The following is an 18776-nucleotide window of genomic DNA, read 5'->3' as shown; positions in this document are numbered from 1 at the left end:
TTGCCAATGACACATCTTTCTCTTCCCCAAGGAAGAAATACTAAGCTATACCTTGATAATAGGAGATTATGGCCCCTTGTTCCCCCTTTGTTGGAATTGTGCCACCGTACATGAGACAAATACAAGATTGACAGTTCAACAGCTGTGGTCTCTGTGCTCTAAGAACAGGCTGATCCTCGACTTTACAAGCACTGCATTTTGAAGACATTTATGATGAAAAACAATCCTAATACAGTATCTTAAAGATAGCATCATTTCCTGGCTGTTAAGTTTATTGCATTTAACTGTATTTAACGTGGTTTGAATTAGTACAGTTTCTCAGGAGTTTGCTGTACAAAGCAAGCTTAAAAAAAGTGTTCATGACAGCACTGTAGAATATAATAACTCACTGTGAAATAGAAGTTAAAGAAAACTCCTTAGATAAAACATAATATGATTTTGCTTAAAGCCAGAGAAACAACATTATCTATTAAATCTGACTCCAAGTATACATACAGCCTAAGCACCCAAACTGCTTGGAGCAACAGCTGCAATTGTAAGAACAGATACTGATACTGTCTGGTAACAGCTAATGGAATACTTTGCAGTACAGGGGATCCTCAGAGAGTTCCCAGAAATACAGTCAGCACTTGAGCACCCTCATCACAACATCCAAACTGACACAGAACCCCTCCCAGAGTAAAATTACAAAAGTGAGAAACTCGAAACTTGGTTCATTTTATGTGGCTGCAATCTCCCTGAAGCTCAGTCTCCTGGCTGCAAGTTACATCGACACAGGTAAGAATTTTGTTAGAGTCCAAGTTTGCCACTATTAATGAGGAAGGAAAAAAAGCCATAGGCTAAAGTTGGAGTTTAGTAACTGTACTACACTCTGGAAGTTATAGGAAGATGGAGGTAATGACGGAATATGGCTGTTTTTTCACCCATTAGCCTTAATTAGATCAACAACTACTGCAGTATCTGCAACATGAGCATTGGTCCTTATAGATTGGTCTGTTTTTCCTTAGTGGGAATCACTGCAATGCAGTGATAAGAATGGCCACTGCCAGCAGTACATATTTGCCTTGATGCAAAACAAATGTACAAAGTGTAAATACTTGACTCAACAACCCAATATTCTAATAAGGTCATTCTTACAGTATTACCATATCTGCAAAACATTTAAAAGAAGAGCAATCTAAGTTGTGCCAGACTGTGCTTAATTAACAATAGGCTGTTACATATTATTAAATAGAATTTTACCTTACTTGGCTGGAATCCATTGTAAATAATCCATAGAGGAAAACGAAGAGCCCAACCAGGGCAGCAGGAATAAGCATTCCAGTATACCATCCCAGCCAGGCAAAATACAGTCCAATTTTTTCACCAAAGTATCGCCTACATGAAAAGGAAACACATATATTGTTTAAAACTAAATTTTATGGTGATTTCTCTCTATCTCAACTGTCACAGTAGTAGAATAATTCTAACAAGGAACTATCATTACAAGTTTCTGGCAAAATTGTCACTTTACCAAACAGGTTTTTTTCAGGCTAGCGTAATATTTTACTGACACTAACTGCAGATTTATGAGAACAAGGATATAACTGCAGAGACTCTGTAATTGCCATGTTCTTGCAATGACTAAGTAGATGGAGTAGTAGCAACATTATTAAACAGAGGCTAGACAGACAGATGGATGTACACAGACAGAAAAAAAATCTGGAAAGGGATAAGGTAAGTTAGTATGACCTAAGTATTCAATTTTAAAAAACATTTATGATAGATAATCATACATAGATAATATGACATATTTCCAACTACTATTAGTGAAAACAATGCTCTGAAAACACAAGCTGAAGACTGCACTTTAATTCTTCAAAACTTGGGTATCAATTGCCAGAATAGATCAAATAGCAGTGATCAGAAAGTCAATCAAGGATGAAACAGCATAAAATTGCCCCATGGCACATGCTTAGCTCCACCAATAACCAGTTATGATTCAGATCAGGAATAAAAACTTACAGCAAGGAAAATGAATTACTGGTATTCAATGTCAGAGGAGAAAACTGTGAAACCCAAACATCATCATTATTTAACTTAAATTATATGTATTTCTCTATTTTACATTTGGTAACCTATGACACTAAGTCTAAGACATAAATAAGAGTTATTTAAACCCACATGGAAAGGTTAAAATTGGATTGCATTTTAAGTCCTCTGCATGTGGTAGCTCTGACTGTCCATGTGGATAAGAGTCTGCTTTCAAAGGTGCTCTCACAAGGGGCAAGTGTCTCTCATCAGCAGACCACATTATGGGTTTGTATTTTAAGTTTCACACTGCAAATTGTTGAGCAATTGGAAGTACATGTTCTTTAGGCAGACTCATTTGGAATTAATCTACAAAAGACCACGCAAAATAAGCAATTTCGAGAACTCCAGCCTACCCAATAATAGGGAATATCTAAATGTTATAGGAAAGCATAAGGAATTGATGAATATAGTTAGCACACTGTTGCCAGGCTTTTTGTACCAGAGAAAATCTTCCAAGTACTAATACCTGATTAAATCAAGAGGTTGGTATTTGTACCACATTCCCCACCGTGCCCAGCGCTCATACAAGAGGTGTCTGTGATTCTGTGCTCCGTGTGTTTTGATGGGATGCCTGCTTTTGTGGCTTCCCTGAAAAAAAAAAAAACACAAAGAAATGTAAGTACATTATCAGGCACTATGGAAAATGTATACCTTTCTTAGATGCTTTTTATTATAATTTTAATAGAAATGTTTTTTATATTTAATAAATAGGTCTCTTATTCTGGGCACATCTGGAACATGTCATCAGGAGCTAAGGCAAGCCTGACATGAGAGGCAGGGTTACATACACTTCTGAAATGGTCCATTTCTCTAATAATTAATACTGAAACATAGTAATACAAGACTTTAAAGAAGTACTCAGCTCTGGTTTTATTTCACTAATAGATGCCTAGTTGTATGCTTTTGCCTATTTAAATATTTCAAGAAATGCTTATGGTATATTTTTATTCCTTCTAGAAAATTTTAAAAATTTCTAGTATGTCAGCTCTCTTCTCCTAGATTTTTTCTATCACTTTCTTTCACTACTGTTGAAGGTATAGAAAAATATATTCTTTCTGTGGTACATACTTTCTAAGATGAAGGAAACAGAATTGGCATTATTTTGAAACTACGTAGGACTCTTGAGGCATTAAAAGCAAAACAGTCAGTCTGATCCAAAAGGAGTCCTTCCAGGCCATGTCTGACATTTATAGACCACCAAACAGACTAAAAGAATAGCCTCATGCTTGGCAGTCAAAAGGTATCACACACATTTGCTAGAATCATCTTGAGCAGAACTCTTGCATTTGTAATTTTGCTCCAATTCTGAAGCAGGATATATCCCTTAGTTGAACTTTTTCCCCAAACAACTTCCATCACTCAGCAATGGTAAAGAAAATATTTCATCAATTGTTGACTGCAAGTGAGCCAAGTAATTCTTATAAGGAGAGCAGAGTTCTCCAGCACCCACCTCAGTGATCAGACAGATTCTTGACCCTGGTAGATGCAGGTAACTAAGGCATTTAGATTTTTATCAGATATTTGAAATCTTGAGCACTCCTCAAAGTTCAAAGAACACCATCAACTTGTTGCAATCTGCTGGTTCTTTGACTTAAGAATGAGTTAAAAACAAAGCTAAACATAGCAAAAACTCCAAGTCCACTCTTTTCTCCTTACAGTTAGCACAGCAGCATATCAAAGATGCCAACACTGAGTGTGACCTTTGCAGCACCTAGGAACATCCAGGAAGAGCACATCAACTTATTCTCACAGCAGGCTGGATAAATTACTTCAAAGCATTACCCAGAATTACATATTTTCATTTTTTTTCCTGATTCTTCCTGCACTGTTACCCATAAAAGAGTTAAACTCAGCATTCCCACTGGGATGGAATTTTCACTCTTATTTGTTCATGTGGGAAAGAAAAAAAAAATTGAGTGTTCCACCACTAGTCCTTAGCATCAGTCAAGGAGCAATTAAGGTAAGAGTGGCTTAAAACTATGATTTCACTAATTTTAACTGAGATGTAGAAACAGTAGCTTATGCCATAACAAAGGAACATGTAAAATGGATATGACAGCACGGCTTTGATGCTAGAGAAAGCTTCACAGGCTTTTATGGTAGTACAGCCAGCTTTTCCCTGAAGTCAGTAAAGCACAGCTGAAGCATTAACAGTGATGTTACATTATTTATCTAAAAATACTCCTTCTCTGTATTCCTAGTAATTAATTATTAAAACTAAAGTATTTAAAAATTAAAAAATTACTCTCAGCCATTTGTAAAGTCTTTGAAACACGAAACCAAGTCACAATATTCTGCTGCAACACCCAGAGTTCAGAGCTGCAACCACCATGTTCCTAAGTGTGGAATTTGCAGACAATCGTGACAAGGGAAGAGATGACAATCTTGACTTCATGTTTCAGAAGGCTAATTTATTATTTTATGATATATATTAAAAGAAAATGATATATTAAAACTATACTAAAGAAAGAGAGAGGAGACCTCAGAAGGTTACAAAAGAAGGAATGAATAATAAAATCTTGTGACTCCTCACAGCCTCAACACAACTGGCTGTCATTGGTCATCAAGTAAAAGCAATTCATATGCTGGGTAAACAATTCTCCTAATCACATTCCAAAGCAGCAAAACAGGGAGAAGCTTCCCAGCTTCTCAGGAGAAAAGATCCTAGTGAAAGGATTTTTCAGAAAAGACATCTGTGACACCTGAGAGCATCTCAAAGACTGAAGATGTGAGGCTTGCTTCTTCTTTTCAACATAAGAGGGTTTTCTCAAAACCCTCTTAAGTCAAACATAGGTTTTTAGTTCATTTTGTGGGTTTCCAGTCTTCAGTAGAGTTTTACACTACTGGAAAAAGCATTGTCAAGTGTAGCAGCGTGGGGTTTAGATGGTGGTTGCTGCTACCTCTATCTCATTTCCCAAACAGCATCTCCTGTGGAAAAGCCACTTGGGTGAGCATTCAGGCAAGGCAGCCAAGTCCACACATCACACTCACCACAGCTGGCTCAGCAAGAGAGGCAAGAGGGCCTTCTGTAGGGTCAGTTCCAGCCAGGATTATTTCAGCACACCGAAAGGGAACAAGGGACAAAAGACCAACATGTGCTCTGCACAAGGCTTTTATGGGGGGGGCCTATGGGGGTGGTACCAAGGGAAGAAGGGGCTGGCCATAGGGATACCCCAACCAGTGAGGAAACAGGGAAAGGAGAAACCAGGGAAAGTTGGGACAAATGGGGAAATGGGGATCAGTGTTGTGCAAGACTCCATGGGGAAGTCTTTTCTGTCCACCCAGGTGCAGAGAGACTCTATGCTAAGTCTCTCCAGGGGAGAGCCCTGGGGATTTCCCTGAGGGGGAAAGATCTTGAGGATTCCACAACTACTCTGTTTTTCATATTATGAAGACTTCCCCTACGGACATCTGCAGGCACTTAAGAGGGAAACATAAGTAAAACAATAAAAACCAAATCCAGCTCCTTCAACAGCCTGAATAGTCTTTTTGAGAACCATATCTAAGTAATAGTCAGTCTCAGTGCATATTAGAAATTATCCAGAACTATCCTGAAAATACTGAACAGAAAATAATTAAGCAGTCTCCCTAACCGTGATCAACTGGCCAAGCTATTAGAAAAACAAATCCTTTTGTAGGTGGCAAGCAAAAATAATTTAATAAAACTAACTGGAACAATTTGGAGCAACTGATACTGTGCTTAAGGACTCAACAGGCAATGTGCAGTTCATAAAAATCAGAAAATAATTATATCCTAATCAAACCAGAAAATGTTCCAGGATGTCACTAAAATATCCAAATTATCCAAATACAGAAAATTTTAAAAGCCAATATCAAAGTAAAAGCTATAAATAAAAGAGGCATCAACAAATTACAATATGAAATTAAAAGTTTGCAGGTCAGAATTAAAATAAGCACTAGTGGAAGCTATAATCTAAATATGAAACTAAAAATCAAATTAACACCAGGTTACCTCATGTGGCGGAAATGCTGCTTCATATGTGCCATTATTTAGTAACCTATTAATACCTAAAAAAAACCAAAAAAGCATTAGCTCTGATATAAATTTTTCATACACATTTTTCAAGTCACATTTGGAGAATGTAACTTAGCGTTAAATGATAAGAATGCTGCTGAAGATGACAATCAATAACCCCACCAACTACTTCAGCAGGTACTGCTGATGCTTTCAGATTTCTGGCTGTGTCAAACTAGAGAGCCACTTGCCAAAGCACCAAAGCCTGAAAACCTTCTCTCAGGGCTGAGTGCTTGTACCAGATTGATTGTGAGAAAATAGTTACATTCACACTGTATTCCTCAGAGCATATAATTCAGATTTTATGGGTGACCAGATGATCTGATATACAAAGTGGTATGGATAGATAATCCTTGAGGTAGTGAGACCCTTGCAGGGTTAAAAGCTATTAGGTAGCTATTTAGCTACCAGCTAAAACTGGTATTTTTAAATATAAGCCAGCTGACAATTTCATATCAGAGCAGTGCTCTGTGCCAGACTGACTACTGCATTTTGGATCCGTTCCTAGAGCCATCCTAAAACCAGATTTGTTGTACTAGCCCAGCACATTATAAAAATCAAAAAAATAAATAACCATTGATAGGTACAACAAAAAGATTCAATAGCTTTGAAGAGCAAATCTGTAGCCAAAAGTTTCCCCAAGAAATAGGTACATATGGTGGAATACAGATTTGTCTCTTCAAATATACAAATTATACTAAACTAATCTTATAATGAAATTTCCCATCATCAACTTCAAAGGTGCTAAATATGAATACTTATTCTTCCTGTTTTTCTTACTACTGCTTTTGTTGAGAAACTCAAGCAACAGTTTTCTGTAATTGAAATCATCCAAGTCTCTGAATATTAAATCTTTAATTTAATTCCTGCAGAAAATATAGAAAATCATGCATACATTCCCTGGTCATTCAAAATGAAAATAGGTAGTTAGACCTTCTAAAAACTAACACTGTATTATGAGTGTTGATATAAAGCAAATTCAGTCTTAGATCAGCTGTCTCTGAGCTACATAGACACCTCAAATAAATTAAGTGTAGCATACATTGATTCTACTGGACTGAAACTGATGGACAGTAGCTGAAACACCAGGATCAGTCATTGAAAACATTGTCAGCTTTCTGAGGTATATGTAACCCTTACTGCGGCTCTCAATAATGAAAAGTTACAATAATCCCTCCATTTTATTTTAATGAATGAGTAATTAAGTGAAAAATACTGCAAATTTTCACAGAGATATTTAGGTAGAAAATGATGGGACATTGTTTCAATTCTGTTACTGTGTGAAAGAAAAGATTTCAAGAATAGGAAAAAATTAATTGAGTTTATTCAAATGGTATTTCTCCAGGCAATTAAAGATAAACAATTTTATAGCTTTGGCTTAGGTAAAAAATACAACATTCTTACCCATTTTGGATTTTCCATCTTCATACTTCGTTCTCTGTAGCACATGATGCACAATTCTACTTCTTGTGGAATTGCTGAAGAAGCTGTCTTTGTTGTTTATCGTAAAACTATTAAAATAATGAATGTCTTAATATTCATAACAATGCACACACGTTGAAACATAGCTGTTCAAGTGTTTTCTTTTTACAATGATTTAGTGGATGTTTACATTCCTTAGACATAAGGTTATACAAAGTTACAGCAGGTGCAATGAAGTTATCCTTATCACAAATTAAACCAAAAATGTCCTCCTATCTAGTTAATTACTGTTCTGGATATAATTAATTAAATAAAGATCTTCAGTAACAGTGGTGGTCTTAAATTCAAATTAATTATGAGTTGACTGTTGTCTGTGCAGTGGAACCACCAAAATTACTATTAAAAAAAAAATCCACGCACTAGAGGCTTGGGAAGAAACTCCACAACCATTTTCCCTTAGAGGATCCCAGGATGGAGCCAAGTAAAGCAGCCTTGGCCAGATGGCTCCATTCTGGACACGAGAAATCTGATATGCAGGGGTTTCTTCCTGCTCAGCTGTGCCAAAAGTGGTGCTACTACAGTTCATTACATCAGCTAAGCTGATTGAGGAAAAAACACCAAAACCAGGGGATTGATCCAGTGCAGTATGGTAAATTACTGGGAAAAAAAAAAAATTGAGACTATAATGCACTTACTCTGTTTTTCTGGGGTAAAGTCAGTTCACTACCATTTAGGTTCTTTACTGAGTGGAAAGTCCTGTTTATCCTAATTCATATTTCTACTTGAAATTAACTTTTCTGTTCTAAAACAGTTATCACAAAATAACTTTAAATTAAGAAACAGAATTTTAAAGCCTAACTTTATAGGTACTGAAAAAAATATATCACATTTTAAATATAGCATTGTCAACATGCTGATTTGAACATATAGTTTTGTTGTATATATATTTGTATTTTCAGAGGCAATAGATCTTTTTAAATGCAGATCTGGTAAGAGAGAAAAAGAAAATCATCACTGGTCTTAGCTTGCTTCTGGTGTTCCAAATCTCAACAGGTTTTTGCCTATGTAAAGCAAGTAATAAGCACAGAAAACTTGAGCAAGTGTTTGCATTTTGTAACGTAAGGGAACAAAAAACCAAAAACTTCTAAACTAAAATGGCAACATTCATCTTCCCATCAAATTTCAGATGATGTTACTGAGTGACCATCAAGTAGCAAGTGACAAAGAGCAGATTTTCACTTGAAGAGAAACACGGTACTTGGTACTGCCAGTGACCATCTGTCAGCAGCTCCCTCTCTGGCCCTTGCTCAGAAGTGAGGAACAGAAACCCTTGTGGTGCGTGGCGCTGCCCACCCACCCACCCCAGCACTCACTGGTGGATGCGCGCGCGGCTGAAGGGGGCTGTGTAGCAATCTGTCTCCTCCAGATCAGGCAGGGCCTCCTTATCCAGCTTCATGGGATTTCTGGGCAGCCAGCTTTTCAGCTCTCTGATGTTCCTCTGCAAACTGAGACAAGAAGAAGTCAGGTTGACACGCTATCATTTCCTCGCCATTTCTATCAGCAGCGCTGCATATTTATTGACATTGTTCTAGAAATGAAATTAAATGAAAGCAGGAAACTTCCACATTAAGTAAGCAACAGAAAATAAAGAGTCAAAAAGCAAAATGAACAACATTTATTTGCAATCCATCTTGAACACTTTACTTGAGTAAAACTCATCCTAAAATTAGTGGGATTGCGGCTCAAAATGCGACTGTGGTACTGAGTCTGAGAAATTAATTTTCCAAGGTAATTCATCTGGCAGAACTGTAGATGCTTATGCTTTAGCTGAGAACATACCTAGCTGCACTGAACAAAGCAAGTGAAACTCCTCCCCACTCTCTTGCCTGGCAACGTGGACACTAAAATTAATAAAATTTTTAAGTATATTTGAGAGTGCTAAGGATCAGATTATGGTTTTTCTGACTGCAACAAAGATTTCCCCTGCAAAATTTTCTTAAAAATCCAAGAGCTGATATTGCCTTATGAAACAGTATACCTAAATATCAAATAAAAAAATAAAGGATGTTACACTAAAATGGTTATACAGTATTTAGGCAAGAAAACCCCTAAATATGGCTTCCTCCAGATCCTTAAAAATTGATACTACAGAACACAAACAGAACATCAATGCTGTATCTTCAATTAAATTACATACTGGCAACATAAATGTTTTTTTTCTCTACTGGCATGTTGCCTAAATGATGTCTCAGGACATCATTCATACATGTGTAAATCCAGTCACGTGCAGTTAATTTTTTAAGTGAGCAAATGAATTTTGCCCTCCTTGCTCACCTATACCTTTTCATATTCAATTGCAATGCAACATGGTTATTTAAGGAATTGACTTCAAATTAAATGTGCTATATCATGACACAATAAGCACATCAGAGATTCAGAAAAAGTCTAAATTTGAGAAAAACATTCCCCAAAGAGTATTTTTTTTTGGTGGAATTCAGGTTCTACTCAATGAATATGTATGTATGATATATAAAGCATATATATTTTACATCCACAAGAAGTGTAAAGCTAAGCAACAAATTCTTTTCTCTGAGGTGAATACCTCATTGCCTGGGCTAAGCAGAAGCACAGCTATACATTTCATAATGTCCATAATAAAAAGTTACATTTCATAATGTTATTTATATTTCATAATGTGAATGCAGCTATTTTCATAATGTTCCTAGTAAAGACTATAAGTGATGATGTGGTAAATTGCTCTCATGCAACAGAGTAACCCTTATGAAAATACTTATTATCAACATCAACAAAACCAGAAAACCCCCACTTCGCACAGTATCAGATAAAAATTTCAGCCAAATGTGGGAGAAGGATTTTACAGTTACATTTAAAATTCTCAAAATATCTTCTTGCTATATATTGCAAGATATTGGTGCACATTCTGTTGTAACTGATACTGCGCTTGAGGGACACCACTTGTGTTCAACACCAAGCACTGTAAGCCAAAGAACATCAATATGTTCATGAAATTGGAACACAGAACACAGTTCAGAGGCTGGTGGATTCTTTAAGTGTCTCCTTAATAATACCTCAGTGAGTTGATTATCTTTATTAGTTCCAGCAGAAGCTCTCTTAGTATAGTTGATATAAATGCATTTTCTCCTTTACTCTCTTGAACCCTTTTTTTCTGTTGTACGCTTACTGACTTTTTAGTCAGAATCCAGAATTCTTTTTTAATGAGGAAAATATGCAGATGCATCAGGAAGAAGAGAAAAACAGTGCATCTAGTTTCAGATTTTTTCATTATGAAAGTACTTTAAAATTGGTTATGGGAAAAGTCTTGATCACTTCTCCCATACAAAAATCTAAAAAAAAATTTGATAAATATTATGTTAAAAAAAGACAGCTCTTGTTTAAAATTCATGACTGCTTCTTTTAACATGAAAAGCAGCATTGGAATAAATTAATGCTTGTGTCCCCATTACATTTGCAGTTTCTCTTCTGAGAAAAAATATAATGCCTTTAGTACTAGATAGCATAGAATATTGCAACGGAGAATGTATAAAAATGATCCAAGAGAGACATTTTTCTTATGTTATTTTACTGTTGAAGAAGAAACTGTATTTTCATGGAGCTTGCCTTTAAATACAGATTTTTCCCTAAATCATAGGACTAAGTATTAGCATTTTTACTCAGAATGACTTTCTAGATTTAAAGTAGCAGTTTAAACAGATTCCTGACTTAATCTGCTCAATGTATCCTATTTAGCTACAGTAAAAGCAGAGAGAGCTGCTCTGGGGAATTCAGGCAAGGAGATAAAAAATGTCCCAGTGGAATGGTGCTGCAATGTTATGGGATACTGATTCAGGTTTGCTTTTACTGAAGCCACTCCAGCTGGTGCTACAGGAACACCTCAGACCAAGGGACAGCACTCTGAATTGCATGTGCATTTCATTCTTAGCTATACAATTTAATATTTTATGAAGACACTTGTAATTTCAGCTTTGCTCGACTCCCATTCTCAGTTTTACCCATCTGATTTATTTGGTTGGTTAGTCTTTTTTTGCAGAACAAGCTCACCCAAAAATCCTTGCAGATTATGCTTACTCAACAGACTGCAATGCAAAGAAACACAGTATATAGACAATTTTAGCATTATCTGATCAAACTCATGGAATGAGATACCAGAATTAAGCAGCTTCAGCAGTCATGTTAGGCAGCTTTGATAGCAATCATCACCCAGCAGTTTGCTTGGTGTTTGTGTCTCTCGAGACTGGCCAAGTGTCAGCTACATGCCACCAAGTTACCTGGGCACAGTGTATTTCCATGTAATGGGAAACATGTTAGGGTTGACAGATTCAACATATAGACACAATCATCACTAAAAAAAAAAATAATCATACCTTTGTTTACTGGAATGATACCAACAATTTCACTTCAGTGTGCAGACTGAAATCCCAAAGATTTTAAGTCCTCTTGCAAAGCAAACTTACTGTGGGTCAGGTGCTGAACAAAGACATTTTTTGTTCTCTATTTTTAGAAGTATTAAGTGATTTTAACATTTCAGTGGGCAGAGTGCAGCTGCAGACTAAGACAACTATATTTTCATTTTCTTTTCCTTGACGCCATCCTTTACCAGCATGAAATCAGCAGGTCCAATGTGGCAATTACAAGACAGTTTTACTAGATTATTCAGTCTTCAATCTGAGAGCTCAGACAATTTTTGATACCAACCCTATTTATAGGTATATTTCTTTCCTTTGAGAAGAACAAGTCTTTCCGAATATTGCTCATAATGAATATGATAGATTTATTTCTATAGTGGGATTCTATGGATAGAAATCAAGCTTCATAGAATTAAACACAATGTCAAGGCTTTTTAAAGGTGTGTAAATAAACAGACCACATGGATACCACATAAAGGAAATTAAGTATTACATTTTTCTTGTCCTTTCATTAATGCACCTAATAATCTTTTGCAGATCTTTTAAAGAACATTTATAGATACACATCTACCTATCATATAACTGTGTCAATAAAGTTAGAGAAGGGTCCAGGTTACAGCAGGTCTAATATACTAGAATTATACTAGAATTCTTTGTTTTCTTAAATCATAGAAACTTTATAAACTTAATATTTTGATATAAAAGAATTTTAATATACTTCTTCACTGTAGCTCTTATAAACTCTAACTTAGAAATTTTAACAAGAGATTAAATTACAGAGAAGCAGTAAAGTTTGAAAAGTTGCAAGATGCAAGGTAGCAATGACAGTTGTAGAAATAAAAGTATGCATGTGATGTGTATGTCAGCAATTTTAGAGTTAGCTTTCAACTTTAAATATAGCTTCTTTCTATATTTCTTTTGTTTCACACAATTCCTCTGTGCACTGAATTATATAAAGTGCCAGAAAATATAAGCATAAAAATATTTATACCCAAATTCTCACAAAATAAATCACAAGTAAAAGCATTTATCTCAAATACAAAATCAAAATGGCATGGAAATTACTCATTAGTCAATTCACAGGTACTGTGCAATTTCAGTTGCATCTTTCAGACATCTGTCCTTCTAAATAAAGAAAACAAAATTTATGTAATACCCAGGACCCACCAGATGGATTATAGATGAAACAAGACAATTCTGAAGTAAAGCTTGTTGATTCTGCCTTTTATTGCAAGCATTTCACTTAGATTTTTCATAATGCATGCTAAGATGGAGCAAGCATGGGAACTGGGAAGAGGACAAAACGCAGTTGTAAATCTATGTTATAAATTGGTTTACTTCAACATATGCTATCAGCTCATATGTTTCAAGTTCTCTCACTTTACCATTCAACATTCTGCTGTTGTTAGCTGATCGTCCTGGAAACTTATCGTGAGACTCCCTAAATTGCTCCAGAGAAATGAGAGATCTTTACCATCTAAAGTGACAATAAGAGAACTTAAATCAAAAGTGAGCTCATCTCAAGATCCATCTCAAGAAAACCTGTGATGGGGAACTCTTTCAGGAGATTTCCCTCACCTGAAATATTTCCAGGTATCTTTTCTGATGGGGATTAGGATTTACAAGACATAATTATTTCTGACTCAAGTGATGGGGAGCAACTACAGCTCAGTGTCCCCCATTCTCACTCCCTAGCACTCCCAGGCTCCTTTCCCCTGCCCCTATAGCCTCTTGTACCCTTCTTCTGGCTGACAAAAACACCAACAGCAGCAGCAGCTAGCTACAAGTGAGTTTTGCAAGTTACTCTCCCAGCTAGCAAACAAAAATTCAAAGCAGCCTTCAGCACGCAGCATTAATTTGTTCCTGATCAGGAGGACACACAGCAGAAAAAGTCTGCTTGCATATCTAAGGAAGTAGCTGACTGCCTGAATCTGAGACACACACTCAAAAGCATCCTTGATGCTAAAGAGGTATGCCTTGGTGTCAGCAGATATAAGGGCAGAGAGAGATCCAGTATTAAATCCTTGCTGCAAAGATAAGGTCTCTTTTTTTGTTTGTTTCCCTGGCATAAACATCTTCACATTTCTAAAATGACAACTGGCAAAGCTTTAAAGAACTGCACCTTGTTGCAGATGAATATTTTAGCACTTTGAGCTGACATATTTTGAGTTTTCAGGAAAATAATCTAATTTTCCAAGTTTCATGGATAAATTTACAACTGCGAATGGGTTTTCTTTAGCAGGGTGACTGACTGACAAAATTAGAAGCTACACATCACCCACCAACCTGCCCATGGTTTTGCTCCTCCAGTCAGTGTAATAACATTTTTTCCTGAAAGAACAGCAAAAAATCAGCTGAGATTAATCACATAGGAGACAGTTGAAAGGGACATATATGTTAAAAAAGAATGCTAGACATTTAAAAACATGCATTTTCATAGACCAAAACATGAAAAAACACTTTAAAAAGGAAAGTGAAATAGAATAAGTCATTACAATAACATAGTTCCACTTTTCTCAAGTTTGTTCTAAAATTGCATTTTGGATTTGTAGCTACTGACAATAATGATAACCGATCAGTAAGTCACTTAACAGTTCTTTTCTCTGCACCCTTCACCAATTAGAGAAACAAGACCAGAAATTCCCAGTAGAGTGTTCTGAGAACAGTTATTTTGAAACCAAATGGAGACATATTTGCTACATGGTTATATTTCCCACATCTAGTTTCAGGCTTTCAGGCTTTTTTTCTGGCCTCCTCCTTTAATTTCACATCACATTTCAACCACACAAAAGCCTTGATATTGCAGATTCCTCAGGAGTTAGGAAGATCTGCAACTGCACACCTGGGCAGTATGTGAGATTTATTAAACTACATTACTTACATTGAAGATCCACTGCAATTAATACCTTAAAAAGAGGGTGAAAGGCTCCTTGTCTAGAAAATACATGGCCATCTGAAAATTATGTATCTACCAATCTGCAGACTGTTGGCAGCCTGACACTTGGTACTGCTAGGCAGCATTGTAAATGAAGAAATGAAGGGTATTAAAGGGTTTTCAGACTTTTTTTTAACAAAACCCTTATTTACCCTTAGCTGTTTTGCCCAGATGGAGTTCAGCTGTTACAAATAACTTATTAACTACAAAAAATAATAATTATATGTTGCAAGATACTTGTAGACAAAATTAAAGCTTTGCCTCAGTTCTAGAAACACATAGTAGTTGTATTTCTACTGACAGACCATATACTTAACAAAAATACCCATAAAAGTTTAAAAATTGTAATTCAGTCATGCCCTAGCTTTGATGCTTACCCTGTTTGAAACCATGTACATGTGCTTCCAAATAAAGCAGCATTGCAAAGTCAGCCATATATACAAGACAGCAATGATTACTACACACTGTCCATTGAAATTTTAGAAAAATTTCATTCTGCAATTGAGACACTGAGATTCCATCTATATTACATATATGATACATATTATATATCTGCCAGCACATTTTGGTATAATGCCATGCTAAAACAGCTCTGGGGTATGGGTGAATCTCCAAAGTATTTTTACTTTTCAGAAACAGAGAGAAGTACCCTGTGTGATAATAATTCTTGATTGTGTTGATTTTGTTTAGATTCCTGGATTGAGCAAAATGAAATGAAAAAGTTTGAATTGAATTCTTCATGTGTTATTCATATATGATATTGACATATGGTATATTTAAGTGACCATAACTAAAAGTCAAAATTTTGCAAGACTGTGCAAGAGCAAACAGGTATACTGCACTAGAGTACTGCAGGGAAGGTTATCTGTCATCTTTAACTTTGTACTAGAACCAGTCAGAAACCACTGATGAAACAGATAAAGCCAATGAGAAATAACTTGCTTTTCAGAATTACAGAATATCTCAAGTAAGAAGGGATGCACAAAGATCATCAACTCCAACTCTCTTTTCCCCTTAGGCCTACTTAAATCTACCTAAGGATGACCTAAAACTTTTTGGGAGGAAGATGCTCTAGTTCACTTAGTAATCACTAATTGTGGGAGAACTGCAGCATTTGAGGTTCCTTTGTCCATTGAATGGTTACCTCAGGAAAACAACATACACCATCCAGGTAGGAAACATTTCATTAAAAAAGGCAAGTTCAACACTTCAAACAATTGTTCCTAACAGAATATGTAATAAAATTAAAAAATGTGCGGTCACAGGATGTTGTTACAGGAGTGCAGGTTTATATTTCTGCATCCGTGAAAAAGCTATCTGGGCAAATGTGAACAAAGATGAAGACTTGAACTCTGTCTCAGCAAGTTTCTAAAGCACAGCCTTCTAAAAAGAGAGAAGGAAGGTATCATGAAAAACTGCCCATCTCCTGTAGGGACACTTTAGAAAGGCTGCTGGCAAAGCAGGGCAGACCATTCCTCAATTCTGCTACATCCAGCTTGTGTTTGCAACAGAATTGTGTTGAGTTTTCTATTTTAAAAGGTACAGAAATTCAAGAAATATACTAAAATAGTCACACAAGTTCTAGACTGCAATTTCATTTAAATTCCTATTAAAATCTTTTTAAAGATAACTGAAATGTTGACCAATTTACTATTTCTCACAGTTCTATTATGGAGGTAGAGGTGGAAAAATTTCTTCCCTAATAAATGTACTTCATTGTACAACAAAACTACCAAAAAGATGAAATTGAAAAATTTAGTATTTCATCTACTTTTGGTTTTGAAATAGATTGTTATGAATTAGATAACAAGAAGCCAAAGCAACAGTCCAGCAATAAAGACACTTTGGGGGAAACACTAAGAGAATATATTTACATGGCATTTAATAATATAAAAAACAAACATGACTTAGAATGCCTTCCAAATAAATCAGGACTGCAAAAGCCAGCCTTTTTTGTCCTGAGAGCACTATAGATCTATGAAATAACTAAAATTATGAAGAATTCAAACCATTGCTAAAACACAATTTTATGAAGTAAGGTATCAAGAGGAGGAAAATATAATTTTTAATTGCAATTTTGATTATTTATGTGTGTATACCCTTAGATAAACACTTCTATATTTAATATACTGGCAAGTATTTTTTGAACTAGGTAAACTCAAATAGCACTATAATAATATTTTTAAACATATGGAAGATGACTATTACAGAAAACATTTTTTATGGAAAGGCCTTTGAAGGCTTAATGGGATGATGTGAAAACTCACTACAGAACTGAGTATGTGGAGCAAGATTTGAGCAATGATGATTCACAATCACTGTTTCTGTCTTAGGACCAATGCAGGAGACCACAGCCCCATAGCATAAAAGACTGAGCACTTGGCAGTTTGAGTGGGAAAGGAGTGCTGCAAGGACATTTTCCATGGGTCACACAACTTTAGCACCTAGTTACCACTTGAACTCATGCACAGGATATGCTCTTCTCTAAGAGCATTGTTAATCAATTTGAAAAGGCACATTTTCTCCTTTAAAGACTTAGGTATTGTTGCAGAAAATATTAACCTGTCCCACAAATTAATAACAAATATTAATCTGATAGAAACTTGTTTTGCATTCAGACAAGGAAGTCAGTTCAGGACTAAAGAAAGCTACTGGACCTCATTTTACTCAAATTGTGACAATATGTGTTATATTGGAGACATGGAAGACATTTTCTGTCATTTCACCTGCCTTTCAGTAAGACTCCAAAAAAAACCCTAAAATCATGGAGGACACTCAAGCTCAGATGGAGAATTTCTGAAACTCTGCCAAGAACATCCAAAACAATGCGTGAACTACTGTTTTCTAAAAGACATATGCTCAATCTGATGTAAAAGGCAAGTTTGAAAACAAATAACACATAGTATACATGTAAAAAGGAGGAAAGAACAGCACTTATTATTTGTTTCTCCTCTCTCCCTATCACATCACTAAAATAAATATGAGCACACCTGGTACAGAGCAGTAAAGGTTGCACTTTTAGACTTCAGTAAGTGATGAACTTTCAATATTAAGCACTAAATCATAGGTTTCTTAAAATAGTTTCCACAATACCTGAAAGGCATCCTGATGTTCATTCTTTCTGCATATTTGCACAATGTCTCCCACGGACAGTGAATTTTAACAAACATGATATCACTGTTGGTAACAGCTGGCTGTAAAGAGCAGTAATATGCAAACACATATTAATAATTTAAACCTACAGCAACCACCCTTCCAGAAGCATTCTTCAGGGTCAAATTCTGATTTAAGGCCTGAATTGGGCATGCAAATCTGAAAATAAGTGCTCTTCAAGACAAAGGAAAATCAGTAATCTTTTTCCCTTACAAACTCTGTAGTATGTGTAGACAAGGGGGACAAAAGGCATCTGTAGGGAAAGGTCTGTGGTCATGAACATAAGACTTTATGCAACACCTTTTTACATGGAATAAATTTTACATGGAATTAATTTTAAATCTCAAAAAAATCACCTTAGTCAAGCAGATTGAAGGCCATTCTGTGTGTCTCCCATTAAAGGAGAACTGTGGTCAGCTGCTAGAGACATGAGAACAGATGAGAGAAGGCTCCAGGTTGCCAAAATGGTAACTCAAGGGAATGGTTCAGTAATTGAGTTACCTGCTGGGAATTTTCAAATGTGTATGAACTGGGATGGTTTTTTGTTCAAATTACAATGTGTACTCTACACAGTTTTTCATCACTAATTTATTTATACTTAAAAAAAGAGTTTCAGCCTTACAGATTTCTATATTCACCTTCTCTTGTGAACACTTCAGTTCCCCACCCTCTTCCCAGATGTATTTGCTTGAGATTTTATATTGAGTTATAT

The 18776-nt window shown here is 35.8% G+C and overlaps 1 protein-coding gene across 4 annotated transcripts in view; it reads right to left on the bottom strand.

Annotated features, from left to right (window-relative positions):
• The window catches only part of ANO3 (anoctamin 3), a 91889-nt gene that overhangs the window by 33563 nt on the left and 39550 nt on the right, over positions 1-18776 (bottom strand). For all 4 annotated transcript variants that reach the window (XM_077179571.1, XM_077179570.1, XM_054634876.2 and 1 more), the window contains 7 exons: positions 18005-18105; positions 14263-14307; positions 8905-9036; positions 7514-7620; positions 6047-6102; positions 2540-2661; positions 1243-1377 (listed from right to left, as the gene is read on the bottom strand). In XM_077179571.1, coding sequence (XP_077035686.1) covers positions 1243-1377; positions 2540-2661; positions 6047-6102; positions 7514-7620; positions 8905-9036; positions 14263-14307; positions 18005-18105 — 698 coding nt within the window. The remainder of the gene's footprint in view (positions 1-1242; positions 1378-2539; positions 2662-6046; positions 6103-7513; positions 7621-8904; positions 9037-14262; positions 14308-18004; positions 18106-18776) is intronic.

This window comes from Agelaius phoeniceus, chromosome 6 (assembly GCF_051311805.1).
Source record: "Agelaius phoeniceus isolate bAgePho1 chromosome 6, bAgePho1.hap1, whole genome shotgun sequence".
In the NCBI taxonomy this organism is placed as follows: Eukaryota; Metazoa; Chordata; class Aves; order Passeriformes; family Icteridae; genus Agelaius; species Agelaius phoeniceus.
This window is presented reverse-complemented; position numbering and strand designations above follow the sequence as displayed.